We start from the raw sequence: 10,194 nt of genomic DNA, 5'->3' as shown, positions 1-10,194 counted from the left end.
GGTGCGGGGTGACAAGGATTGACAAACAATGAGTTCAGTATTGTTTGTTTTATTGTGTCATAGACAGATGCCATCCCATTGATAATAATATAATAAACGTTAGCACTCACATTTATGAATCCAGACACGAAAAGACACTTATGATAAAGCACTATCTCCACCCAGCGAGCAAGAAATCAAACTACAAACTGCAAGCAGCCTCTGCAGTATGAGTCTGTCTGGACACAGGAAATAAAACTCTGAAAATGAGTCCAAAGACACACATGACATAATTGGTAGTAGTCAAGTTTGAGGCTTCCACACATGTAATTATATACGAATAAAAGATACCACAAAGCTTACACTTATCAGTTTAAAAAACTAACAGTGGCCCCACCCGCACTTCCAATATACCCAGTGAACAGTAAAAATCATTTGTACAATAGATGGCAGTGTCACAACCACTCCCCCCCTCCCCCCCAAACACACAAACACATTAAGGAATTTCGTGTGTTCTACTTTAAAGCAAGTGTACTCACACTGCATTTTTCCCCATTTCACAAAGTGCAAAACTCAAAATTGTCCTTACAATTCACAAAGTCATTGTGGTCGCATGTAACAAGAGGCCTTACAGTCGAAGAGGAAAGACGGCCATCCTACGGAGGCAGTGCTGGCAAAACACAGAAAGACAGTAGTGCAGGCACCTATAGCGGAATAGTTCACACAGGGACATTTGGTCACTTGGCCAGAGCGTGTGCATATACATACAAGTGTGAAAACAGCAGGTCAGAGTGCCTCTGGCAAACACTCATTTTGCTTGGTTTGTAGCCGACAGTCACGCAAGCATATATACCAGCTGGTAATATTGCATTTACTCCAGTATGGTCAGCCTTGGTTCACATGGGTATTGTCTTATTATCACCAGGTTATCAAGTACTTTACTTCAAAGTAATACATAGATGAAACAATATCTAAAACAATAGATTATCAGTAATAGTTTCCATTGATTTGTCACTTATGAAACAAATTCTGATCTTGCAGTGTTTTTTTCTATTTTGAATTGTTACATAAAGGGGTGATTATTGATAGTTTCAAATTTCACATGCAGGCAAATTCTCTGGCTAATCAATCGATAAATTGTTCCTAAATGTCCCAGTTTAGGAGGATTTCCTTTCAGTTTTTTTTTTTAAAAGCCAGATATTGATATATACTGGTATCTTTGTGCTGATGTGGAGTGGTTATTATGGACAAAGGAAGCCTTAGTCATTGTAGTGGTCACTAGCCTGTATGCTTGCCCGAATGATCACGTTTACAACAGCAGGTTTTGGAAGTCCTGGGTCTCTAGACTATCCTCTACTTTCTCATGTACACACATGAACAGTTTTTCTCCTGTCTCATTTTCTTAAAGAAAGCTTGTGCTGTTTTCCAGATCATGACCATGCAGGATCATGCATGGGGGTGAAGAACATGAGGCCCAGTGTGATCATGGAGCAAGCTGAACAGACCAGGACCCCAATTTATAAAAGGTGGGGTTACTTTAAGAGGACCAGGTTCCAGGACTGACTCAATGTGGTGGACAGCGGCTTTTGACAAAAATAACCTTGAAATCCAAGACATTCCTCCAGGAGACTCAGCTATTCTCCAACTTAGTTTCTCTCTATTGAAAAGAAAAAAGGTTTTCTAACATCCTGAAAATTAGATCTGTGCCTGGAAAAGATATAGCACTGTTCAGTTGAGCAGGTGTTTCTAATGTTGGCTTCTCTTCTAGAAAATTTGTTTACTAGGAACACAAGTGATATTTTCTCACACTGACATATTTCAATAGGTGCACTAGAAACGCTCACCATGTATGATGTGATGGTGTGATTGACTGATTGACTGCTCTCTCCTACAATAATTCTTAACACTCCTAAGGCATTCCCACAGAGGCAAGTTATAGACAGTACTGATGCAGCATCCTCATCGTCAACAGAATTGCAGCACAGAGTGCATCCCTCTAAGGGATAGGGGAGCACAGACCATTGTTCTCATATTCCCCCGCAGGCACCGCAAACAGAGATTTCATCCCTTTTACATTTGTCATGGAAAGCATCAAAGCCCAGGGAATTCCTCTAATACGACCGTCAATACATGGTCAACATGTCTTGTGAGTAGCAGGACATCAAAATTACTGAAATGATTAAATAGATTGGTTATGGTTATGGTGTGTGTGTGTGTGTGTGTGTGTGTGCGTGTGCGTGTGCGTGTGTGTGAGTGTGTGTGTGTGTGTGTGTGAGTGTGTGTGTGTGTGTGAGTGTGTGTGGGTGTGTGTGAATGCACGCGTGTCTGTGGATGTGAGCATGTGGGTGTGCAGAATAAAACTGTTGGAGAGTGTGACACACCAGTGGTCCTTTCTGTTTGGCACAAATATATCAATTCACACCTCTGCAGATCATGCAAACTGGGCTCTGGCAGAGAAATCTGGCAACCACTGCATAATAATGCATGAGCAAGATGGCGGGCTGGTCAAACACATTGGCAAGTTTCTGTAGTTTCTCTCTACCTCCCTCGTGCTTCCTTCTGCCATTCTGCACTTGTATGTGCGTGCGCACTGTGTGGGGGTGCGTGTAATTTTGAGACACTCCCTTGACCTACCTAGGGCAGAATTCTTTATCTATTCTCCCCTCCCCTCCTTTATGCAACACTTTTTAGAGTCGTCAGGTGCACATTAGGCTCATCTCACCATGGCAATCTCTGCCCTCTCCCAGGAGTGCAGAAGCAGGATGAATACAACCCTCTGAAACACTCACACGCAATCAACAGCTATTTTTGAGGCTGCGAGCCCCACGCTGCAGTGGAGGATGGATGCACCTTCACTGATGACATCTGAGCAACTCATACACCCCGGACTGACAGGGTCCCTGACAGCAGAAAAGTGAGAAAACCCTGCAGACACACCCACACGCACCCTCAAGGAATAAAGCCAATTCACTCCACCACCATGGGATCCCAGGCACTCTTAGCTGATACTACGACTGGGATTTAACTCGGGTCAGAGGGCTAGGCCTATGCCCAAGATGAGCACCTTGCCGCCTACGTGACTCAGGAGTCTCTAACTTAAGTAAAAAACAAGCATATCTCCATCTCAACAGAACTTCAGAAAGTGGTACTTCTTGTGAATGGTGCACCCTGGAATGAAATGAAACACCTGGCATTGAAAAACTTCACGGCCAAGTTTAGGGTGAAAAGATCCTAAAGAATATGATCCTAAAAATCCGAAAATAAAGAAAGATCAGATAGTTCTTCTTGGAGGGATGTCTGGGAGGCTGGTAAGAGATCCCCTCATCAAGAAATAAGTATGAACCAGGAGATGAGGAAAAAGTGGTTGTCAAATTACCAGTAAGGACACACCATAGAATGATTCTATGGTGTTCTGATGAGCGGTCAGTGGACTAAATTTAGCATTTTACAGCTATCCAATAGTCCAAATAGCTGGGCACTGTAGATTTCCTCAGACGCAAGCAGCAAGTTACTGTTTGGGAAATCTGCATAAATCAAAACCTTTCTCTTTTCAGAACATTCAAAAGTCACTAAACAGAAACCCTAACAAAAACAAAAGCTTTTACTTTCAGAGACCTGGAAGAGAAGGTGGCATAAAGGTGGCAGTAGGAGCCTTGTGTACAAACCCACAGGAAAGAAGACAGAGAAAGTGTGTGCTGGGGAGAGGGCTTATAATGAGGCCCTCCCCTTCCTCTCTTCACCACCCTCTTCTCACTCAGGCTCACCTATATGAGCAGAGTCCTGCCAGGCCAGGAGACACAGAGGGCAGCAGTGTGCATGCACGTGTGAGTGTGCGAGTGTGTGTATGTATGTGTCCGTGTCTGTGTGCGAGGAGGAGGGGCAGGTGTGCACGGTGCCAGGTGTATGCGCGTGCGCATGTATGCGTTTGCACTGCCTGGGTGTGTCCACCGCCGCCGAGCCTCAGGGCTCCCCCTGTGCCCCACCGCAGGGCGGGCGATCCCGGGGGGGCTCACTTGGCCTTGATTTTGCCCTCCCGGACCAGCCGCTCGTTGAGCTGGCAGAGCTGCCGCAGGAAGCCGTCGTTGGGCCCGATCTCCCGCTTCTGCCGCACCATGGACAGCGCCGTCCGCACGTCCATCTTGTGGCACAGCATGAGGTAGGCGATGACCAGCGTCGGGGAGCGGCTGTACCCCTCTCGGCAGTGCACGTACACCTTCCCTAAGGGGTGGCAGACAGAGACAGATGACTCACTCTCGGATGGTGGGAGGAGGAGGGGACGGGGGGAGGGAGAACAGCTGCTGAGTCCAAACCTGCTGAGCGATGCACAACCTGCACCGGGAGACCCGATCGCGGTTCCGACCTCCGCGCTAAGCAGGCGAGGTCGGCCACAGCGTGCCTCATCACCAGCTCCCTGCGGGACACGCCTCTCCCCCCTCGCATCCATCACGGGCCCCGCCCCTGGACCTCAGCTCAGCTCCGCGGAGCACCTGAAACTCGATGCGCTGCGGTACTCGCCCTTGGGATGACAGGTGAGCCGCCCTCTATGTGATCATGCCCTGTTTCTGTGCTCTGCAGCTCACTGCATCAGGGGCAGCCCAACACTGTTCCACAGACTGCTTCTTCCAGCTGCCTGCTCTCTCTCCACTCCAGTTAAATAAAGCATGGAACCATAATTAATACATAAGCTATTTCAAACAATCCCTGTATAAAAACAAATCTGAGGAACTATATGCATTAGAGACCTAAATTATAACTTTTAAAGAGCTAGAATATTAAAGGCCTAATCCTGGACTTTAAGAGGTAAAATGATGGGCTTTTAGAAGGCAAAATCAGAGCAATCAGAAAAAATATGAGAGCGAAGCAAAGTTCAGGCATTGAATGTGAATAACAGTGAATTCAGAAAGGGGCGTAATGAGAATACCGCTAAAAATCTACAAAATATAATAGACATAATAAATGTAAGATACTTACTTGTATCACTTCGGAGCTATTACATTTATGTTTCTGTTCATTTATTTTAATGGGTACCACCATACAGTGCCCAGACAATGGCACATATTCAAGACAAGTGGCTCACATGTAAGGCATACAGTTTGGCACACATATAGGCATGATGCCGGTCCTACCCTTTCCATCCTTGTATGCCAGGGCTTTCTCAATGAAGTCGGCCCCCTCCTCGAAGAAGACGCTGAGGTCGAAGTGGTCGGTGTCGCTGGCCTGCATGCCATGGTAGGTGATGCCGGAGCCGGCGTAGAACTCGGCATTGGTGTTGACGTGCATGAAGGAGTTTCCCTCAGCAGCGTTGAGAATGTGCGTCACTCCCAGCTTCTGAAGTCGCATAATGTTCTGGGCCACAAACCTGCGGGGCAGGCAGGAAGCACAGGTCAGCCGGGCCAATCACGGGTGAGCTGCTATGCTGGGGCACTGTTCACCTGACAGCTACAGGCAGATTACTTCATTTTGAGAAAAAAAAAAACTTACACAAAACTTACAATGTGATTTTCAACCTGGAAAGTGAAAGAAAGCATTGCCTCTCTGTTCCTCCCTGGAAACATGGTCCTGAATGTAAGCAGAGCTGTCTACACATTGTGCCACTGGTATTACCAGACTGTCATTGACTTTAGATAAAATGTTCAGTTATTAGTTTTCTAAAATTTGTATGCATTTCTCAGATATGTGGTTGACAAGAGGGTAGAATTTACAGTGACCTAAAACTCTACTGGATGTTAAACAGTCCAAAACAGAGTAGATTTAAAACTGACAGGGGAAAAAAAACCTGCTTGCTAGCTTTAATCAAACTCCAACTGAAAATTGTTCCAAGCAACATTTTCTTTGAATTTAGATCCAGTGGTATTCTCATTCAGGAACTGTCTTTTGAAGTTATAAATGACAAACCAGCTCAGCATCTAAGGTTCCCACAGAGCCTCTGAATGCGGAATGCTGTGATCAGCCGTGAGAACTCCACTGCATTCCCGGGAAACCACGCAGCCATGTAGACAAACATTGGCTTGGTCGGAGTTCTCCCAACACGTCTGTGCAATGCTTCTGAAACACTTCAAGTTATTACTGTGCAAGAGCGAGCTTCAAACGCAAAAGTGCATCTTTAAACTTGAAAGTCTGACTGTGGGTTTGTGTGTGAGGCAGCTCAGAGGCCATTTCTGCTTCTGCTCTCTGCTTCCCATATGTCAATTTTTCACCCCCACCCTGCCAGACCCCTGCACAGTCCAGCATGCATTATGGATGGAGTTTGAGTGGAACAAATCCTTGGGCCATTTTTAGGCGGCGGAGGTGTCCGTCGAAGTTATGCTGCATGCGTGGTACAGCAGAGCACTCGATACATGGGGGAGATTCTGGCTGCTGCCCAGAGGCATTTAAACGGACGTGGGCACACAGTATCTCAAAATAGAGCCCTGAGAGAGGAGGGGAAGAGAGGTCCATATTCTTTATGCAACACTGTTTCTTGTCTTCTTTCTGTCCCCCTGGATAAACATGACCAGCACCTGCTCATCTGTATCTACATATGAAGTGCATCCAGCTATTGTCATCCACTGCCATCCACTTCAACACACAGTCTTATTTGAGGGTGCACAACCAAAGTACTGTCTGGTAATTTTGCAGATATAAATCACAGTGCTGACATATCCCATCATGCTCTGCATGAACCCCCCCCCCCCCCCCCCCCCCCCGCCGATGATGTGGCCTTGGTTCATTTCTCATCACCAGTGAGTGGGCAGCAGGACCCTATCCAATACTGGATCTGTCACCATGATTTTTTATGTCTCATCTTAAGGGGCTTGTTCCCCTCAGTCTCCACATCCCATTTTTTTTTTTTGTCAATGACTCGATGCGTAATCGGGCAACTGCCTGCCATACGTTATACATTGATCTGGGCCCATCACTTACACTAACTCAATGAAACTCTGTCCTGTACATCAGCTGAACATGGCACAGTTATATTTTCCAAATGCACCTGGCTGGTCCACCGTGTGTGTGTGTGTGCGTGTGTACAGTATGTATGCATTTGTGTTTGCAAGTGTATGTGAGAGTGTGTAGCCTGCATGTGCCCCTTCCACTCATAACTGCTTTGCCGATGCTTTGCCGATGCTTGCCTGTCAATAATTCATTCCTCCATTTCCACACAGCAAGCTAACTCACTGAAAGTACAAGGTACATTTCCCAAATGCCTACTTATGGCAATATCCCATCATGCATCTGTGACCCCAGGGTACCACAAACACTTATACCATTCCACAAACCTGCACCACAGCAAAGAGTAAATAAATCATAGTCTGGGCATTTTGCTTGCTGTTGATTTATCCAAAGCTACATATGTGGACACTGCACCATATGTAGGCTAAATGAGGTCCATTACTCCTTTGTAGATGAACATGAACACAAACACCTTAATTAAAGCCACTGGTGTCATACATGCATTTATAACACTGCAGTACATACAAAGATACATACTTTCTGTGTACATATGGGGAAGGGGGTGCTGTTATATAAGTGGGGTGGGGAAAAAGGAGAATGGGTTAATTTGTCACCTATGTGTTCTCAAAACCTATCAGCACATATTATATTCCATTATATTGACAAAACACTGGATATCTTCACGGGGACAAACCTGCTCATAATTCCTTGAAAGTTCCCATGTGCATTTGTGATGTGTAGACTCATCATTCTTTGCCATTTCTGTGCCACTCCTGGAGTCTGTTCAAACATTGTGATCTGAGTCATCAGAGTAAGCCAGAGAATTGACCAATCAGATCAATGGGATTAGGAACTGAAACCTGATGCCTGAGGTGAAAGTGCTCGAGGGCAAAAAACTGCCTGGCCGTGGTAATTCAATCCTATAATATAGATCAGGGGTTCACAAAGGGATTGTTCACATGACAAGAGCGTGTTAGCCAACAAAGATGTCACTTTATTTTGGAGGTGAAAAGAATTGTTATGGTGGCTAGCCAACTTTGCATCCCTGTCTGTCTACATAAAGTGACTTTATCTATAAACGTGCTATACCAGTTTCTGCAGTTTATCAACAACATAGCAACACTGGCATTTCAACTGAGCTACAGGTCAAGAGGTGAATGTCTTGCTTATTATTTTTATAATAATCAGTGCCTCCACTTGCTTAATAATATGAATCAACACTTATTACACATTATTATTATTATTATTATTATTATTATTATTCACCAACAGCCTTAATTTGAAAATTGGGTTTAGTATGTCTGTCTCTTCACAAGCGTCAAGGACACCCTTTGGGAGCTGAATCCTTCAGCTGATTTTTAGCGTGTGTGTGCATGAGTGTGTACATGTGTGTGCATCATTGTGTGTGTATGATTGTGTGTGCATGAGAGAACGGGCATTCTAATGAATAAACCTTGTCCATTTGGAGTGTGTGGGAGAGGGAGGGATGCTGTGTGAACGCAAGATGGGGGTTGTAGAAAGAGCGTGCCCTCAAAAAGATTTTAATTTGATAGTTTACCAAGGGAATAAAGCCTTTTATGCCAGAGTGCTATTTTAAATCTCTCAGTTCTATATATACACGCAAGATCTATATCTCCAGTTACAGATTAATAACATATACACATACAAAAAAATAAACAAAAAGTCAACCTATTAAAAATATTAACCATACAGAACAAAGAAGGTCTTGAAACCAGAAACCAGGTTTTGCTTGTAGATTAATAAATATAGTAAATTTAAATAAAATGTACATTAATGTATTTCTTTGATATATCAAGATTTATTTTGAGAGATTGTATGCTGTAACAGAGAAAAAGCAACAATTCTGGATGTGAATCCAGATATAGATTGCAAATACAAATACTTGCAAATACGGTATTAATTGACAAGGTCTGCTATTTCACTTGCAATGTAACAATACACCACACAACCCCTTGTATCGGTTGTATTGTAAAATAATTATAAAATTGTTAATAATTATTCATTATAAAATTAAGGGTTAAAAGCATCTGCAGCTATCAGTTTCAGGTGATTAATTTCAATACGCTCAATGTAGCGGTCATTCGATTAATTTACATTTTGTGTAATGAATCATTCATAAATAACAACTTAGCTATGAACAGCACGTGTAGTCAAGAAGGTGGCATGGTTGAATATTATTGTTCAGTGATTTATCCAATCCCTCATCTGTATAGATACATGGCAGTAATGAGAGGATAAAAATGAAATAACAGTGGGTTCGTGGTGTTCAATCCAATAGTTAATTGTCACTCTCTTGTTTCTGAAACTGACTAATTCGTGTTTATGCAAAGCATGGCGATGAATCCACACAATTACTTCCTATATTGTTTTTCCCCTGTTGTTTTTTTTGTTGAATATCCAGCACCTTCCCATGTTTGAGTTGAACCAGACGGAGATGCGTTGCCAAAGACGACCAAGTGATATTGTCGGTCTTCAAAATAAATACGGGCTCTGCGAAGGAATACGTGAACAAATGTCATATTTCATGAAGAAAAAAAACTACTTACGCGTTTCCTACGTAAATCCTGGGGAAAACCTCGTTGAAATGTTTGGTTGGCAAGCAGTATAACCCATTGCCGTCCGACAGCAGATCGTTGAGCTGTTGCACAGAAACCTCGTAGTCTGACATATTGACTTCTGCCGGAGCCGGTGCTTTGGCCGGACTGTGGTTCTTCTTCATGGTTGCGAGCTGTCTATCCAATGTGGCGAACAAGTGTCAGTTTACCGTGCGCGTCGTGGAGGTGTCAGTTGCCTACCGAGCTGCATTTGCCAGTCCTGTATTTTCAGTGTATCTTTCAGTATTGCTTGCTCCCGGGCAGACCTTGCACACAGAAACTGATGGTATTAACGGTGATCTGTGGAGCAAAGTGACACGCTCGCTGGGGTGGCGACCATAAAATGACAAATGTACGGCTGCAAGAGGACGTTAAAGGGGCCGCTCCACCTTCGACGACAACGTAAATGTACAGTTTGGTAAGTATGTACACGTTGAGTAACACCTTTGCCAACAAAGGAACACAATGTCCCCAAACTCAATGTGGTCACACGCTTGTAGTTAATTGGTCCCGGTGCAGACAATTCACTGCGCCTTGCAAATACTGAGACCGGCGAAATCGATGAACTGTAGTAACAAATAAGAGGATGGGTGTGTCAAAATAAGGAAAGTAAACTACAGATCAATACCAAACATTCGCATCTTGCAAATGAACAAGTTTAGTGAAATTG

At 44.1% G+C, this 10,194-nt stretch overlaps 1 protein-coding gene across 1 annotated transcript; it reads right to left on the bottom strand.

Annotated features, from left to right (window-relative positions):
* Nucleotides 1-3,275: 3,275 nt before the first annotated feature.
* On the bottom strand, nucleotides 3,276-9,757 carry LOC118793949 (dual specificity protein phosphatase 3-like). Its single transcript, XM_036552045.1, has 3 exons — nucleotides 9,477-9,757; nucleotides 5,106-5,338; nucleotides 3,276-4,197 (listed from the first exon to the last, which is right to left on the bottom strand). The coding sequence occupies exons 1-3, from the start codon at nucleotides 9,647-9,649 to the stop codon at nucleotides 3,989-3,991; spliced, it is 615 nt and encodes a 204-aa protein (XP_036407938.1). The 5' UTR covers nucleotides 9,650-9,757; the 3' UTR covers nucleotides 3,276-3,988.
* Nucleotides 9,758-10,194: the final 437 nt, after the last annotated feature.

This window comes from Megalops cyprinoides, chromosome 19 (assembly GCF_013368585.1).
Source record: "Megalops cyprinoides isolate fMegCyp1 chromosome 19, fMegCyp1.pri, whole genome shotgun sequence".
Classification (NCBI taxonomy): domain Eukaryota; kingdom Metazoa; phylum Chordata; class Actinopteri; order Elopiformes; family Megalopidae; genus Megalops; species Megalops cyprinoides.
Note: the sequence above shows the minus strand (reverse complement) of the source record. Positions and strands in the feature narration are given on the sequence as shown.